Source organism: Solea solea, chromosome 7 (genome assembly GCF_958295425.1).
Source record: "Solea solea chromosome 7, fSolSol10.1, whole genome shotgun sequence".
Lineage (NCBI taxonomy): Eukaryota > Metazoa > Chordata > Actinopteri > Pleuronectiformes > Soleidae > Solea > Solea solea.
The window spans coordinates 26274068-26293978 of NC_081140.1; the positions used below are offsets into that span (position 1 = coordinate 26274068).

General features: G+C 36.5%; 1 protein-coding gene across 1 annotated transcript in view; it reads left to right on the forward strand.

Annotated features, from left to right (window-relative positions):
• b3glcta (beta 3-glucosyltransferase a) overlaps positions 1-19911 on the forward strand; it is an 84799-nt gene that overhangs the window by 468 nt on the left and 64420 nt on the right. Inside the window, exon 2 of the mRNA XM_058634852.1 lies at positions 11499-11542. Coding sequence (XP_058490835.1) covers positions 11499-11542 — 44 coding nt within the window. The remainder of the gene's footprint in view (positions 1-11498; positions 11543-19911) is intronic.

A 19911-nucleotide genomic window follows, 5' to 3' on the forward strand; every position in this document is an offset into this window, starting at 1 on the left:
GCGTCAACTTCCTGAGCAGTTACTGTATAAGACAAACAGTTGGTTTGTAAGCTGCCGTGTGTGTGTGTGTGTGTGTGTGTTTTATAGACTCAAATTCTCTCTTTTCCTCGTCATATGTTCGTTACCCACTCGTGTTGAGCAGCTGCTGCTGTGACACATCGACGTTGCCTCGACAGTGGGAGTAGAAGTCAAGCCTGAATGAATGCGCCTCGGGCTGCAGATGCTGTGAAAGGTTTTCCTGTCACTCAGCTGCTAAAGTCGTGCTCAGAGTCCAATATTGGATTTTTAATTTCCCCCCTCTCTATATATATTAAAAAAGAAAACAAAAAACGCTGCGTGTGCTTTGATACTTTTGATAGAAATGAGTGAACAATGGCTCTTATTATAATTTTTACTGGACAAACATGTGTCATTAAAGCTGTAGTGTGTAACTTTAAAAAGGAGCTTTTCCACTACATGGTTCCAGCATGACTTTTCCTCAGTCCCCTCATTCTAGACGGTGTTAATGTTCATGCAACATTATGCTGTGTTCACACCGGACACAGCATTAGGATTGTTAATCTTGATCAAGGTGTTAATTTATTTTATACAAAGCTGAATTAAGCCCAAAGGTATCAAATGACTTTGACTTTTTCTCTGAAAGTGCTTAGTCTTCATTCGTCAATACTTACCGTTCCACAGTGAGAACGATCAGGCAGGTAAACTATATGTTTTTGCCTGAGCAATGTTAACCTGGTAAATAACCAGCACTCTCAAGCTACAGTATTACTTTTACAGTGTGTTAAAGCTGTAGTGCGTAACTTTTGTTGATTTTTGTTGTTGCTGATTTTATTATTTTATTCTGCTTCTCTTTCATCTGTTTTTATACTGCACCCTTCATCTGTCAAGTGAGACTATTGGTGCTTTTCTCTGACCAATCAGTGGCCGGCAAGTCTGATGACATCATGCATAGTACCTACTCAGTACCTCGCCAGAGCAGGAACTAAAATAAGTACCTGGTACCAGGTGGAAACACGTCATAAATCGAATACTTGTTTGGTCCGCAGACTGTCAGAAAATGCTAATCATTGTTTCCCAGAACTCAAAATAATGACGTTTTCAAATGGCTTTGTTTTGTCCACAAAGAAAAAAGTAAAATCAATTTTAATGATTTCTTTGTTAAATGGAGCAAAGAAAACCAGAACATTTTTACACACTGAAGAAGCTGGGAAATCAAAGCACTTGATTCAGTTATTTAAAAAAAAACACCTAATAATCGAAATAGTTTAAAATGAACTTTTGCAGCCCTGATGTCAACATTATTAAAGAACGATATGGTTGTGTTGATATTTAGTTGGTTGTTATACCTCTTGACATGCGTTTTACTGGTACTTTTACAAAAACAACATCAGGTGTTACAGAAATGGCAGTAGAAATAGTCAGAAATGTTATATTACACACAAATGTGCAATTATCATGCTTTATGCACTTCATTTGATTGGGTTTGTCATCTTTAAAACACATTTAGTTCGAAGGAACTTTGGAAAGATGACCAGATTTGTGTATTTCTTTAATATTAAGTATATACATTGGGGTTTTTTATATTGGTTAAGCAATTTTTCTGTCATTTTTTATGATTTCACTGTTGATGGAAGAAGAAAAAAAAGAGTAAACCTGACATATTTGCAAAAATTTTGTGTTGGACGTAAAAAAAACTCCTTATATGTTGAGAGAGTGAGCTGTAGTCTGAGTCAGAGTGAAGTCTGATAATATAATAATAACGACTCATGACAACTCCCATGAAAACATATACTTTGTTTTTACACTAATTATTTGACACCGTCACAGGTTGAGGTCGACCATTAATTAAGAACTATAAGTAGAATTTGGAACTTAAAGTAGAATTTTGAACTATAAGTAGAATTTGGAACTATAAGTAGAGTAGAATTTGGAACTATAAGTAGATTTTGGAATTATAAATAGATTACAGTTGCAGATAAAAAGCCAAAGCTAACCAGATGAACAAATTTACATGTACTTTATAACTGGACTGACGCCACAAAGACGCCATTTTGAGCCACGCAGTCCGTGTTTCTGCGTAAACTCCAGTCCGGGGAGCTGTTCCACTTTTATTTCTCAGAGGTTGATCAGAGCTGGATCCAGGTTTACGGTCTCTGTGTGGTGTTGAGAAGTGGCCTCTCTGGAAAGCGGCGCTGCAACTGAGCCGAACTCATTCATATTTCATTGTCTTTGCCCGATTAAAGTATTTAATTCTTTAGGAGCAGCACAGAACAAGTTTGCACTCTTCATTATTCATTGTTCTGGAAGCCTTGCTTGCTTTTAATATTCCACATGGACACGGCCATTATTATTAGTGCTCTTTTAAACACTGACTGTTAATTAGCATTCAACTTTATATAATCGCTGTCTGTGTGAACGGGACTTTTGTTTCAGGACTGTAGAACTGTCACTTTTTCCTAAAATTAAGTTTGAATGAATGTTTTGTGACAGACTTTTCCTTCAAGGATTATCAGATATTATCAAAAAGATGACACCGTGATGTCTGTCGCGACCAGTTTGTACCAGAAACCAGATTTGTTCTGTGAACCTGTGACGTATGACGACGTTATATTAAGTTATTGGTAGTTATATGATTTTACATTTTGTTAAAGTAGCTTTTCTTAAAAAAATAAAATAAAATCCACATTTTTTTATGATATGGTTTGTTTTAATAGTTATTCTTATCGGACAAACACATCTTTTCATGTTATTCTTGGTTTATGTAGTTATTATTAGAAAATAAGATGCACATTTTTATGTGTCTAAAGATAGACATGTGTCTATGTCTATCTTTCATTTTAGTAGTTATTAGAAAGTAAAATGTACATATCTTTGTTATCTTTAATTTTAGTAGTTATCGTTGGTAAATAAAATGTACTTTTTTTCATTATCTTTCATTTTAGTAGCTATTTTTAGAAAATAAAATGTACATTTTTATGTTACCTTTCATTTTAGTAGTTAAAATCAAATAGTTGACCATTAATTTAGTCATCCATTAATTGAACAATCGTTGCGATAGTTTTGATGGTTAAGTTCCACCATGTTTAAAAATTAAATGACAATGAAAAATGGACAAGGACAATGTCGCTGCCGCAAATCTGCCTCAGAGACTTTCTGGAGTTCCCTCGTGAGGCACAATTGAAATGCAGACTGTGCGGAGTGAAGCTGTGCCGCCTGAAACTTGGAAGGTGCTGCTCCTCATCCCAACAACGTCCTACTGAGCTGCACTCGGCTCCAGCACACATCACAAAAAAAAAAAAAAAAAATGACAAGTCTGTTGAAGCCTCACAGACGACAGCGTTGAGAAGCAGCAGCGGTGGCATCTTAATGTCACCACACTGGACACTCTCCATACCCCGGGCTGTGCCTTGATGTTCGCAGCATAAATATTACATAGATACAGTCACAGCAGACAGGATGCCTTGTCAGAGTTTGATGTTAAGCTAAACATCCTTGACTTGGAGCCAAACACACAAACACAACTTTTGGCTTGTGCACAGGGAGCTGCAGCACACCAGTTTCAAAATGATTCCCAGGAATAGGGGTGGATTTCTTTACATATCCATAGGATCATACCTGTTATTTACGGCTGCACACAACTGGAAATTTGGAAACAATTTAAATGGGAATTAACGGGAATACATTTAAAAATTGGAGGCTGGGAATCGAGGCTACACAGTTGGTGTAGGGCAACTCAGTTAGGCCGTGTTTTCAAACCAAAAAATTAGCTGGGCCAGACATTTCCTGCAGCCAATAAGCAGCAGGTGAGGACAAATTTTAAAAAGTGCATTAAAAATAGAATAAAAGAACTAGCAATGAAATTATTTTGGTCCTACCTGTCCTTCGCACACTTCAAAGTGTGTAAAAAAAGTGAAAAGCATTAGCTGTAACTGTGTAAGATACAAAATAAACGTTGGTAAAGTTGGTAAATCATGAATTGTAGCATAATCTTTGGCTAAAAACAATCAGATTTCGTGCAAATAAGTTGAATAACTTACCCTACATGACATCACAGATGATTTCTACAAACGCAAAGGCAACTTTTAATGATATTATGAGTGATATTTGTTATAAAGTTCAAGTAGCAACTACGATATCAAAGTGTATTACAGTCGCTAACAGTAGCTGGTAAACCAGACATGCGAAATGTAAGCTAGCTAGCTAGCACCATTTCTTTAAAGGGGTTAGCTTGTCATGGTGCTAGCTTCCTGGAATATGATGCTGTGTCTTCAGAAATATTTTGAAGGCCATTGCATCTATTCATTTATGGATTTATCGATCTATCGAGCTATCACTAGTTAGCAAGCTATCTATGCATCAATCCATCCATCCATTTGCGTGCATGCCTGCATATGACAAAACAAAATTGTTTATATTTGTATATCACATCGTTTTTTTAACTGATCCAAAACATCCAGTTAATTCCATGGCAAGTTTCCAATTTTTAACATTTAATAAAATCCTTGACTTAAGTTCCCATGGAAAGTTTACAAAAAATGTTCCACAACCTTCACACTTTAAGGTCATTTGAGGCAATTATTCATCCACATTATCAGCTGTGATTAGAGGTAAACTGATTATCTGTTAGGCTCATTAATCAGGCCAATATTTGCCTTTTTTTTTTTTTCAAATAATCAGCATTGGGCGAGTATTATTTATTTATCAGCCAATTATGGTTTGTTTTTATTCTCAGAAACATGATAAATAATGCTAAGTCACTAAATCTTCGCATTTATCGCAACAGTTATAAGCGTAGACCGATTTGAACAAGGTCCAATTAAAAAAAACAAACAAAAAAAAAACTGCAGTGTTTGGTAAAATTTCATACATTTATTATTTTCTGTCCTTTTTACCCAGGAGACTTTACACTTTGCCTGCAGCACTGGAAAATTCTGCAGATCCCGATAAATTCTGACTTTGATTATTATTCCTTTTTTTTTTTTTATCCCAGACCCCGGCACAGCAGGCTGATTCTCCTGCGGTCAGCATTTATCTTATTCTCTTCAGGTGGACACGTCCATGTGGTCAGAGCAATATTGGTCACTTGCCGCAATTTCCTTTTCTCCACAGCTGCTGCAGTCACACATTCATTTCATGAGCTGCAGACAACCTCAATAACCTGACACGGAATTTATTCTGTTTCTAGGAGCACACCACATGAATACATATACTGTATACTGATGTGTATTCTACTTAAAGTTCCAAAATCTACTTATAATTCCAAAATGTACGTATTTCCAAAATCTACTTAATAGGTTTGAGCGTTTTTTTCAATAACTAAAACAAGTTTTCTGATTTGTCAGCTTCTTAAATGTAAATATTTCTGGTTTCTTTGCTCCATATAACAAAGACATTATTAAAAACCAAATAATTTTCAGGTTTGGTGAACACAGATCAACTTTTCTGATTTTTTTCAGACCAAACGAGTACTCGATTAGAAGTTTATTTGGTTTAGTTGTAGTACTTTATGTAAACTTTGAGACTTTGTCGCTGCGTCCACAAGATGCATGTCAGATGATTTGTATCTGCTTGTTACAGGGACATTACGGTTTGTTTTTATGGACAGGAAGTTGACACAGTTGAATTTTTTTTCTGCAAACCAGTGGCCAGGTTCACAGCGATTAAACTGTGGAGGACTGAGAGTGCCAAAATTAAATAAATAAATAAATAAATAAACCATTAAATAACTGCTTAAATGTGTCATTAATTAATTAAAATTGTAATAAAATACATAAATGTGTTACTATTTCTGTCAAACTCGCCCATCAAAGTCAGTGGGCGGGGCTAATGCTGATCTAGTCTGATCCATTGCTTTGGTCTGAAGCATGGATGTATTCTAAGAACTGGATTGAGCACCGAGCAATTAACTGGTATTTAATTCGTTTAATGACACATTTAATAACACATTCATGCATTTGATTCCAATTTGAATTAATTAATGACACATTTTAGTAATTATTTAATGGTGTATAATAATATAATGGTGTGTTATTTATTTAATTTTGGCACTTTCAGTCCTCCATATCAAACAACCCCAAATTCAAATACAAAGTTTATGGTTTTAAGACCCACATTACTGTGGCTTCTTTGTGATTTTAAACTTGCATATTCTGTAAAAAAAAACGTAGAGATTTTTCTTTCTTTACTCGACTTGTTGCTGGTCACAAATACAAGTAAGACATATGATTTTGGCAGCTGGGTTAAACCTTTGCCATAGTTTCCTCACAAGAAAGACACTCTGAATTACTGTATGTCAGAACTGCAACTTGGACGCTGAAGAACTCTTCTATGCAGACGATGTTGCCGTGTTTGTGAGAACCAGACAACTCAGACTAGAAGTCATCTCATAAACCTATCAAGCACTCTGGTACTTTGTACTGTAACCCTTCACTCTCAATCTTCCCGTACAGCAGCTCACTACAAAACACTTTCAAATGTTAAAAAAATGGAAATGTAACCCGTTATGAGAGCAGGCAGAAAACAATATCATCATAATCATAACAAAAACAGCTCCTCAAAGGCCCCAGCACAGATGGCTCAGCTTGTGCTGCACATGTTTTACGGTTATAATGATGCACCTGATGTGTATTTCATATTAGATTTAAACTTTTCTTTCTTTTTTTTATTTCCATTCAAGCGCTGCCAGCAAACATCCGCAATCCAGAGCAGCATAAAAATCCCAACATAATTAGAGTTTCTCACTGGGCGACTCTCTTGAAACCAAAGTTTTATTTAAATCCAGTCAAATCGTGACGCAGTGAAGCATCCAGAGATGTGTTGAAGTAAAAAAAAAAAAGGTAATATAAACTATTTTACATACTTTAACAAACAACAAATCCCATATGTTACCAGCTGTGAATAAATAACTCAATAATCTTTGTCTGGTTATGTTGAAAGTGAGAGGCAGAACTTTCGAAATTCGAAATCATGTGACCCTCGAAAAAGAGATTTAATCTCAAGGGATTTAAAGTAAATCGGGTTGATAATGTTGACATGTACCATGATCTTTTCTGTGGTGAATTAATACATTTAATATAGATAAAATGATCACGTGTTAGTACTTGATCACACTGATACAAATGTGGTCAAATCCACTATTGTCCAAAAGGAAAATCTGCTAAATTATGGACAATATTTACATTTGTCAGGTTAAATTATTGGCACCAGATTTGAATATGGATTTACAGGCAAAACTACCTAATTCCAGTTCTTCCTACAAGAATTAAACCCTGCCCCCACACTAGAGGACAATTGGTCCTTCCGACAATTTTTTGGCTGATTTAAACAGATTATATGGCCAAATTTATCCTGTAGTGAAGCAAACCTAGAACCTGGACCCAGACCAGAGTCCGCTCCCCAAACTAGGGTTTCGATTAAGAAGGGCTGGTCTGAAAACACATGTCAAGCACTTCTAGGCTGTATATTTTGAATTCTAATCGGGTTTTAATGTTTCTTGCACCAATTCAAATGACAAGTGACAAACAGACCTATTGTACTTTCATGCTTTCCACTTTTTTGTATGAATACATTTAATTTTTTTATAAACTTCATAAGGAACTTGGAAAACAAAATGTCATTGTGACAAAAAGCGTGATCACGTAAAAGCAAGAAACTAAATTATCTCAGTAAAACGAGACAATTCCAAATTATACAGTACTGTAATGAAATCTATAACTGTGAGATGTAATGAAATAATCTACTTCATTACATATTGTAATGACATTTCCATATTTCACACATTGTGCTGTACGATAAACTCGCGACCTGACCTGATTCCCCTCAAACGCTCCTTCACTTCCGCGGCTAATCATGACATGTTGAGTCATTTCAGGGGGTTCAGTGTAGACGGAGATACAGTATTTCCTGAATTGATGGCGTCTTTATGGGGAAACTTTTTTTAAATGGCGAAGAAAAAAAGATTGTTTATGTCTGGACGTGGCCTAATTCACTTCTAGGCTGTATCCAATTGGGTTTTAATGTTTAAATGTAACAAACAGCCCTATGGTACTTTCATGCTTTCTACTTTGTCCGTACAAATTGAAATACTGTATGAAAATGTACATTTAATTATGACACAATCTTTTTTTTTATAAACTTAATATAATATAATAATAAAATTACATAATGTGTTTTTCATGCCTGATCGTGTTAAAGCAAGTAACTAAATGATCTCGAAAATTCAAACGACACTGTAATGAAATGTATAGTTGTGAGATGCAATGAGATAATCTTCTTCATTACGTGTTCTAATGTAATTTCCATACTTTACATATTGTGCAGTGTGATAAACTCGCGACCTGACCTGATTCCCCTCAATACGTTCCTTCACTTCCCCGGCTAATTACGACGACAGTCTGGACGCACAAGCTCGTTGAGAGATTCAGTCTAAGCCGTTCAGAGCTTTCATCATGTGGAGTGATTTTCACAACGTTGTAAAAAAAAAAAAAAAAATCAAAGCCAGCCTGTTCCCTCCTTCCCTCCCTCTGTGCCGCTCAATTGCAAACACACTCTGAAACAACAGACTTGATTATGCAGGAGTTGAGGAGGCGAAGCGACCGAGGAGCTCGCATCTCATCTCATCTCATCTCGTCCTGCTCCCATCAGTCTCCACCAGCGTCTCAGAGGGAGACACACACGCCAAAAAAAAACACACAGGGAGGATTTATTCCTGGAGAAAACTTTTCATTTCATTCCATTATTTCATCCTGACATTAAAACTGCGATGATGGACGATGGGGAAGTCTCTCTGCTCGCTGCCGTCGTCGGCCGGATCAGATTTAACGTGTGTCTGAAGTTTTACATCAGGTTCAAGGACTTTAAGAGATCATAGAAGAGGAACACCTTAGTTGAACTGGATTTAGTTGTGATAAAACTAACAAAAAGCAATTATCAAAATAGGCATTTTTAAATAGAGCAATGTCACATACGTGTCACGAATCCTGAGATTAAAGTCCATATTCTGAGATTAGTCAGAATTCTGAGGAAAAGTCACAATTCTGACTCTAATCTCAGAATTCATGCTTTTCTTTCTTTCTTTCATTCATTTTTTTTAATATAATAACTTAACTAAAAGTCTTAAAGTATACGACATTTACTGTTAGTTTGAGAAGTATTTAAAAAAAAGTGAGGCGTCAGGATTGAGCCATGGTGGCTCAGTGGTAGGGCGAGTTTTCTTTCAACTGGAAGGTGTATGGGTTCAATTCCTGGCTCTTTACCCCATTTTTGCAGCGTGTGAATGGGTGAAATCTGTAGTGTAAAGCAGCTCATCAAGACTAGAAAAGCTCGAAAGAACCAACTCCTCTTCTTCTGATGTTATTTCGGTAGTAACGAGTAACAAATATCGTTAGAGTAAATGTAGTGGAGTAAAAGTACAAGTTGCTAGAAATATAAATAACAAAGTGAAGTACAGATATGTGAATTTTGTACGTAAGTACACTAACTTTTACGTTACGTTACTTTACAGCACTGCATCCTGTGTTGCCAGGTCTTCTCTGGGATGAGTCACTTTTCTACCAAATGCTTTATCTTCATTTGAAAGTTGACTGACAAGAACTCAACAAAGTTCAGTGTCAGTGATGTGAGCCAATTCCCCTTAATGGAGACACATTGTGATGTGTCCTCGTCTCATTGTGACGTGTCCTCGTCACCGTACACGACATTAACTGTAAACTGCAGTGCAGTCTGTTCTCTGGCAGCGACAAACAAAGGCAGCTTTTGAAGCTCGACAACAAAGAAATGGAAGTTGAGAATCAGATCTCTCGCTCTCTCTCTGTCTTATAAAAAAACTTGTGTAATCACGGCCTCTAGAATTTTTTTTCTCCTCTTTTTCTTCTGCGATGAACACGGTGAGATGGGAGTTTTTTTGTTGTTTTCTTCTGTCAACAAAGAAAACAACAAGTGCTGTCAATCCATTGTTGTTTTTCTGCTTCTAAAATAATTAGCTGTGTTGTGTTGGACTGAAATGGTGGCTTTACTTTTGCACACTAGACAAGTGTTTTGAAGTTAACTCAGCTCTTTCAATAATTTAAGAGGAGGGCTCCCTCGAAATTGATGGACTTAATAACTTTCTGCAGATTGTGTCATGAAGGCAACGCGCGTATTCGTCTTTAAAAACAAACAAACCGGTATGTACATGAATATTTGACTTGGATATCTTCGTATTGTCTGGATTTCAGCTTGTGTCTGTGGTTTGTGCTCCTTTTAGGCTTTAATGGCTGAGGCAGAGAATCCGGGGAGGACATTTCTCGCCTTCTATCACCTAATTTGAGTCAAATTTAGAGCAGAGTGATGCTCGGGTGCAGGCGGCCTGATTTAATATAACGCAGAGTTTAAATTCATTCTCAGCGGCTGTGTTGGATATATTGATTTGAAATCCTGGGAATCTTTCTGTGGAGATTTTCTCTTGTCTCTGAATCGATGACTATGTAATTGGATAGAAGCCCTCGGTGGTCTAATTATAAACTCAGAAAAGTGAATGTTGCAGTGAGTTTCAAGTCCTACTCGGCAACAAGGAATTTGTCTCATGCTTTGAAAAATTTCTTTCTTTTTTCTTTCTCCGATTACTGCTGTTTTTACGCAGAGGTGGAGAGAGTACTGAAATATTCTACTCAAGTAAAAGTACTGCTATTTTGATAACATTTTACTTAAGTACAAGTAAAAGTACTGATTCTAAAAATGTACTGAAGTAAATAAATTGTTCAATGTAGAAGTTACTTAGTTACTTTTTAACAAGTTTCTTTCGTGAAAAAAGGACAAGGGGACACAACTGTCCGCATTAATTGTTTTTAATTATTATTTTGTTTAATTTTGAATTAAATGTATCCTGTCCTCATCACTCATTCACCTGTCCTCATCATTCATTCATCTGTCCTCATCACTTATTCACCTGTCCTCATCAGTGCATGATTTTACAGTAATGGATGTGATTTAAAACTTGTGAAGTACAGGACTTCTAAAAAAACAAAAACATACTTCAGTAATATTAAAATTACAATTTTTTTTCAGAGTACAAGTACACAAAAACCTACTCAATTACAGTAACACGAGTAAATGTAAATGCCCCCCACAAAAAAACAAAACAGTTACCACTAATAATAATAATCATAAAAGTCACATCACCTCGCTGCAAGATGAGGACACACAGAGTGGAAAAGCACAAAGCAGGGGAGAGAAAGTATAAGGTTAATGTCATATTCATAACCTGAGTGTGAGGGAGTGAGTGTGAGTGAATCACAGGAGTTTAGACTACAGCAGCAGAACTAAGCAATGATTGTTTTTATATCCGAGCGACATCTGAACAGACCAGGATTCATTTTTTTCATGTTAATATAAAGAAAGTCGTGCTCTCTGAGTGATCTTGTAGTTCTATACAGCTGATGTGATAAAAAAGAAACTTAATTAGTTTTTTTAAAAGGATTAATTTCTATTTTAAATCTAATTTTTTTCTTTTCCACCCTCAGTTCACGTCACCTTTGCTGCCGCCAGCTCAGGAACAGTCTCACAGGTAAGAAAAGTGTGATTTATTTTCTCTTTTTTTCCCCGCTGTGTGCAAATTAGTGTGAAGCCTTGAGCTGCTCATCTCTTCATAATGAGCCTTAATCATTCGTTTCCCGTTTCCACTTTATTAAAGCCTTAATTATCAACTGCTTCACCAGCTGAAATCAACAAACCTTGTTTGCTTTTGATAGATTGATCAGAGACTGAATTTGCTCTGCCACTATAGTGGCAAGTTGATTTCGTGCAAGTTGATTTCTTGCTGCTGCATTTTTTTTTTCCTTTGGACGTCTGCATTTACTGCTCAATAAATAATTAACATGCTGCTCCACTTCTGTTGACAGTAAGCCTCCTCATTGAGGAGCTTAGCATCAGAGAAATAGGAAATTACTGTCTTGCTTTTTTACTGATTTAACTGATGCCAATTAATCAGCTCCTATAGGGCATTTTACAACCTATCGGCGTTGGCAGAGTGTGGCTGTGCCGGTGCCAGATGGCTGCGCTGCCTCCGCTCTGCATGGAGGCTCCACAGTCGTCAATGCTATCGGCGCGAAGCAATGCTAGCACAATTTATGGGTCAATGACTGTTTTTTTTTGCTCATTTAAAGCAGATTGTCTACATCTAAACATCTCCCCCCTCCATGGGGCGACCCAACTGGTTGCAAAAAGAACAGCATTTCAGTGGGAGAATGAGGTTCTACCTCTCTGTTAATTTTAGTTGATCTTGGTCTCAACTGTTAGTTTTGATTCTTCAACTGAGCATTATGTCATTCATTCATTCATCCATCCATTCATCCATTAATCCATGTTCTACCACTTTATCGTCCACATGAGGGTCACAGGAAACGCTGGTGCCAATCCCAGCTCACATAGGGCGACATAGAGACAAATAACCATCCACTCTCACTCTCAATTTCGAGGAGATGTCTCAAACTTGCAGCCCGCTGGCCACATGCGGCCTCATATATATACATATATATACATATATACATATATATATATATATACTGTATATATATATATATATATATGTATATGTATATATGACTTTTAAAAAAAATTCTTAAAAGAATGGGCTGATTTTGCTTTTTTTAAAGGTACTAATATGTTCCATATCAACACAGATGCTTTTATTTTGAAATTCTGTGGAAAAATCTATCATTATGAGTGAAGAGTGAAGAGAGAAGAACAAAAGCAACCATACTGACCTGACTAGGTGCTTGATGGCCCCAATGGTCATTTGAGTTTGAAACATCTAAATTAGAGTGTCCAAATCTGCATGTTTTTGGACTGTTGGAGGAAAAACCTGTAGAAAACACCCCCCACACACACAACAAAATCTGAAGGACAAATCACAAATCTCAAGGCTTTATAACAAGAGTTAGTTATGCAACCAGTAGGCTGCACCCATTTTTATTTACAGTGTAAGACTAATAGGCAATTTTTTGGCTGAAAGTTTCTAAACATTGTGATTATCTTTGGATGATTAATAACCAAAACAGCTGTTTGAAGACTCCACGAAACAGCACTCAAAAGTAATATCAATAAAATGGCAAACAGTACAGTACATAATGGCCTCAAACAATAGTATATTTAAATTGCACCATTTGCTTCACACAACGCAAGAGACACACAGAATACTGGAGTCGAGCCCAATCTGAATTAAAGACCAAGAAGAAAAAAACAGTCTGGTAAAGAAGATTTAAAAATCTCAAGAGTCAGGGCTGTAAAGTTAATTTCAAGTTGGATAATTCACTCTCTGATTCTTTCAGTTCTAGTCGCAGTCTCTTTTCTTTAAACTAACTTCTGTATGAGATAACAGATTGGAAAAAGTGGTACACCAGACTCCTCTGTTAAATATTGAGATTTTGGGCATTTCCTTGGTAATTGTTGCTAGATTATTATATGTTTTCAGGATTTTTAAGTCTTTTTAACTGATCTACAGTTCGGCATTGTTCGCTTTGATTCTTGTGTCGGACGTCGCGCTCATGACTCTTCCAGTGACGACACTCTGTGACCAATCAGTGGCCGGCAGTCTGTTGACGTCACATTTTAGAGCAGGTACTAAAGAAAAGCACCAGTTAACAGGTTCTATCACTGATGGAAAAGCCAAAAAAAAAATGAGTAGAGTCAAGTCGTGTCGTGCCGTGCCGTGCTAGAATAGTTATAATGTCATTGGCGAAGTATAGAAATACACTTTTTTGTGTCTTTTTAATATTGGAATTGGAATTTCTGATTAGGAGGCTATAAATCTTTAAAAGTCCAGAAATTGGTCGAAAAAATAAAGAAAAAAAAACCCATCCTGAAACCACAGGTTTCCAGTTGGATTGCAAATTATGCACCAAAGAAAATTTGAATACAAAAAAAAGAAGCTGTTTTCCTCAGATAACTGTGCCACATTATCAGTGGGCCTTCATGAAAGGATGTGCAGACAAAGCAAAAGTCACACAGGCTTGCTCTCTTTCTCTTTTTTTAGTAAGAGAATAATAAAGGATAGCTGCTTGTCAGAATGATAAAGCAAAGATTTAAACAACATTTTTCAGGAGAAGAAAGCCATTAGGGGATGTTCAGAACAGTGGAAACAATCATGAATATAAAAGTCAAGTCTAATGTGGTGGAAAAAAAGACATGAGAGACTGGTTTATGGAGATCAATCTGTCACCACTGATATAATACAACTCTTCTATGAACACAAATGTCTGTGAAAAGATGTTTTGGTGGAGCTTTGTGCGTTTAAAACCAACTGCATTTGAATTGTCTCCAGTAACGTGACACGTTCTGACACGTCGGCAGTTTGTCAGTGATATTCTGTTTTTTTTATCTGTAGTAAAAAAGCCTTTTCTTCTTTCTCCTGGGCGGAAGAACATTAACAAATTAAAAATGAATACAGATTTCTAGGTCACGGCCGTGCTCCACTTTAGTTATGGAAAGTCATGGTATTTACATCAGGGCCACAGCGAGCGAGAGGCCAGGCAGTTATTTACATACACGGCATTTTGCTCCACAGGCTTGTAAATTAATGTGCTCAAAGTAAAAAGGCCACATTTATTATTTCTAAAATAAACTGCAAGCTGAATAAAGCAATTAATTACTGCCGTTCCCCACAGAGGATTATTGACTTTCTAACAAAGTTGCAAGGTTGTGTATGTGGGAACTTTTCTATTAAATGGCTCAAGTGGAAAAAAACTGCAAAAGGATCAAGAAGGAAAAGCTCTAGGGCTGCACTGATTATTCAATTAATCTATTATTATCTACAGTATTTTGATAATGGATTCATACGTTTGAGTGCTTTTTCAATAATTAAGACAAGCTTTATGATTTTTCAGCTTCTTAAATGTGAATATTTTCTGGTTTCTTTGCTCCATATCACATAATCACATAAGTAAATACTTTCTGCAGCTTGGACAGTCCAGAAACGTAAAGAATTCATGTGTCTTTGTAGTCTGCAACAAAAATATATTCCTTTTAAGAGTGTTTTCATTTGTGGAACAGCCGCAACTGTGACTGATACTGCTCTCATTTGTCAGTAAAAATACAGTTTGAAGGCATCGCACAAGGCTCGACTGCAGGCTGTTTGCGCCACGGTGACAACCAGCTGATTCCACAGATCTGTTCATTACTCTGCCATTATGGTGCAGAACCAGATCTCACTCCCACACGCTGTTTTTCAGATGTTGCGGTGTCGTGATTGACGGCTCAGTGGACAGTTACTGTGTTTGTGTGTCCTTCTTTGTCATGGCAACACACAACAACACAGCATCACTATTTTCCTCTGAGATGCAAAGAGGGCATGTGGGCAAGGCCGAGCGGCGCTTCTAGGCTGTATATTAGGAAATCGAAGATGTTTTTAAGGTTTGACTTTTGAGTTGTCACCGACAGCTAAACTGCAGAGTAGCATAGTGTTGTCATGTTATATAAAAGGTGCATTAATAGCCCCTTTCCACCAACATTTCCAGGAACTTTAATTACCAGGAACGTATTCACCTGGGGGAAGGAATTCCCCGTTATCTGTGTGGTTTGCGTTTCCACCATACCTCAAAGTTCCGGGAAAACAATGTCCGGTCCTGGTCCTGCTGAACCTCCTACTCAGCAAATACACTAAAAAGAGCCTGGAGCTCCTCGTCCGTCCTCTTGTAATAAGTCCTTTTCTTTCGCACCATGTTTTTGAAATGACTGAAAGCGAAATGAATAAGTTCTTCTTTTAAACGTCTTGTTTAAAGATGGGGTTCCGCAGCTGCACTAGCTTTAGCAGCCGCAAAACTCTTGGGAATGTCTTGCCCCGGGTAATTTTGCTGGAAATGTGCCATGGTTTTTCAAAATCCCAGGTAAATGTGAAAAGTTTCTGTGGTGGAAAAGGAGCTAGTGTAAGTACATTAATATTTTAAATGATGCTTAGCGAGATCCACATTTTAGCTCATTGAAAATCTCTCCCATAACCAAGCAACCTAAGATGAAGCTGACATCCTCTATACATTTGATATAAAATTTAATCAGGACCTTGGGAATCAGTTGTACCCAGCCCTTTATATTATAGCGGTACAAAAGCACGAGACAGTAGCAGCTGCAATCAACACGGTCTTAATCTCAGCTGTTGTCTTTTGAACACAGTTTTATGGCCTGTGTTTGGATCACAGGTTTACTTGGTTGCTTTGAAGGCAGCCTGAAGCCTCTGATGACTGGCATCAGTTTGAGTCTAGAATGACTCGGGGAAATGCAGTAGGTGAAAGTGAGCCAGCGTTCGTGCCGCGATCATCCGCAGCTGTGGGGCTCGATAAGCAGCTTAGAAAACAAGTGTAGTACAAGTTTGTTAATGTAAGCAGAAGTGCCTTGATCTCATGCACCCGGAGGAATCTGAACAGTGAGGGGCCATGTACATGAACAGCGCAAGAAATTATTTACTAACTTCTTCTCTGTAACGCCAATGAATAACTGAATAACTTTACACACACGTTGTCATTCAGAGCCTCACCAGATGCTTTAAGACTTTTTAAAGAGAAGTGCAGGTACCAGAGATGAAGTTTTATTCTGAAATCAGAATCAGAATACTTTATTAATCCCTGGGGGGAAATTGGGGGAAGAAAAAGAAAATCTTGATCTTAGTGTGATGTTTACACAATAATCTAAACTATTGCTGTCAAAACACACAAGTAAATATCAAGATTAATATCAAATATTTAACATGGTCGAGAAAATCTGAAGCATCTGGGTTTTTGTTTACTCCTTTTGGAGGCTAAACTTTCACCCCAAATGCGACCACACAATTCAAAGAAGATCGAGGAAAAACAATGCGCCTCCTCACTTGAGCTGCAACTAAGGATTATTTTCATAATTGATTAATCTCTTGATTATTTTCTCAATTAATCGAGTCTTTGTTTGGTTCATAAAATGTCAGAAATGTTGAAAAATGAAGATCAGTTTCCCAAAACCTGCAAATGCTGATGCTCTCAAATGTCCACAACCAACATTTTTCTGTTTTAATGATGTCTTTGATAACAAACCAAAAAATATTCAGATTTAAGAAACTGTAAAATCTGAATGCTGTTATCTTAATCTAACCCTAATCCTAACCCAACATTTACAACATGTTCAAAATTTGTTGGCAAGAAGCTAACTAATACTTTGGCTTACTGGATGGCTAAAAACGTGTCACAACATTAGCATTGTAGAGGACAAGGGGCTTAATTAAATCATTAAAACATTAAAATAGCATTAGGAGATTTATCTTACCCTCGAGAGGAAATGTTCTGTCATGAATACTTAACGTTATATGAAAAGGATAAATAATCTTAAATGTGCTAAATGTAAGATTTATAAAACTGCAACATTACCATTTAAAAACGTACCGCAATCTCAATTCAGAACACTGGAGATTTTCTGAGAGTTTAAGGTGAAAAATGTTACAGGAGTGTGTTAAAACATTTAAAGGAAGAAGCTAACTAATACTTTGGCTAACTGGATAGCTAAAAAACTGTCACAACATTAGCATTGAAAAAGACATTTACTGGAAGAAATCATCGAAACAGCATCAGAAGATGAAGCTTACACTCTGCACTCAACATGAAACACTGTGTAATGAACACAGACATTATATGGAAAAAAGTAAAGATGTAAAATGCATAAAGTAGCAGCCGTTAGCATTTAAAATGCAATTGCGCTGGAGTGTTTCCAAAACAGGAAAACAAGGTCCTCTGTTCTTTATTCCCTGAATAAAGTGCAGCATTAAGTCTGTATTTCACTTCCAAATGTTTTCATAGTCTCTGATGACATATAATGGTCGTTTTATGGTTTAATATCATACATTTTTTCCATAAAGCACCTCTTAGATGAAAAGATGTGATTAATCACAACAAATTATTTGACCATCTTCTACCTGAGCAGGGAACAGTCAGCAACATAAGCACAACACTTTGGTGTAAAAGTTTCCTGAAATGACTTTACATCTTGTTTTTGTTCACTCGTCTCAGGAGACATAAACACCCTGACACCACATCACCCTCAGCAGCTACTGAAAGCCTTACGTTGCTTTTGTCCTTTGACGAAATAAATCTGCACGTCTTTGTTGACTGCACTTAGTCTTAAGTGCAGCTCAGTTGTTTCCATAATGACCAGTGATGAAGGAAGAGAGCAGCTGCCTTCCCTAACTACCCAATCAATTCAACTCTTCATGTTTGATTGGACAGTAACATCCACTCAGGTTGTTTGTAGGTTTTCATGTTGTCTGGCAGACGTTTGTGGTTGTGCAGCTTCCAAAGGCCATAGACTTTATGCACTTTATTCTCTATGTTATGAATAAACGGAGAAATCCTGCACTTTTGACGTTTTGTTTGTGTTATGTAATGCTACATGACTGCCTTGCGATGTATTGATTATTGCAAAATCATTGTATAATGATATTATTGGTATCGTTGACCATGTATTGGAATGGTACCGTATGATCCCCACCCATAGATGCAATACACGCTTCAATTCAAATTTGTTTTCGCTCTTTGCTTAGTCAGAGTCACTGTGTTTTATTTTGATACATGGTGAGGCTCTGTGGTGTTTTGTACTTCATTTTAATACACTCATTAGTTGGGTATTCGTGGTTTTATTTTGAAAAAAAAATTTTGGGCTCATGTGGGTTTTTTTTTTTAGGGGTTATCAAAACATGCTCCCAGTTCTGAGATGATTCCTTGAAGAGGATATTTAAAATGCAGAGGATGTATTTCTCCATCTGAAATACACTAAATATTATAAATTAAATATTATATACTGTCTATTCATCAAAAACCCTAACCCTCACTTAATAACACTTTTTTACGCCTAATTATTTGTAGAATTTCACAATTTTTATAGTCAATTTCATTGTTATAACACACATGCATAAATATCCATACAAATACAGCAGGTTTTACCTGAAATGAAAGGTAATAAGTGTGTTTTAAGACAATGTAATACAGATCGAAAACGGTAGATAGTTTATTTTCCAGTGTATTGTCACTCTGAAACATCTCTAAAGAAAACTTTTCATGAGTCCAGAGAAACAACCTTTGCACATTTGAACAATACCAAGATGCTATTTATAATCCATATGTAAGATGCATAAAAGCTTGACATTTCCAGAGTCCAAAATGTCACAGACGCAATGATTAAGTAGATCAAAACAAGGTCTGAAATCTTTGAGATAAAAGCTGCACATCTTCTAGACAGAAAGGGGAAAAAGTACAATTTCCTTTTTCACTGTGAAGCATTAATGCTCAAACACGGCTAACATGAAAGATTTATCAAAAAAAATAAAGTACTCACGACATTATCACATAAATCAACAGTCTGCACAACAACATGGGTCATTTTAGAAAATGAAATTACAGCTAAAAGGATATACACACTGTTAACAAAATGCTGCAGAATCTGCTCATCAAATCCATTGTGCACCACACAATGTCTCACTGCAAACACACAATACAGTCAAAATTATATTTTACCTTAGTTCCAGCATCTATATCTATCACATATGTCTAAGGATACAACAATTAGTCAGTCACTCATTTAGTCATCGATAACCAAATGAATCGCCAAATATTTCAATAATCGATTAATCAGTTTGAGTTTGTTTTTTACATTATTAAAACAAGCTTTGATTTATAGCTTAAATGGTAATATTTAAAGGTATCTTTGCTCCATATGACATAGAAATCATTAAAACTGAACAATTGTGGTTTATGGACAAAACAAGACCTGTGAGAACTTCACCATTTAACATTTTGTGGACCAACTTAGTACTTGGTTAATCGAGAAAATTTAAATTTTGACTTCCAATTTCAAAGTAAAAGCGCTCAAATGGTTTATCCTCAAAATGAGGAGTCTCTTTTTTCTTTTCTTTTTTCTTATTTGGCAAAG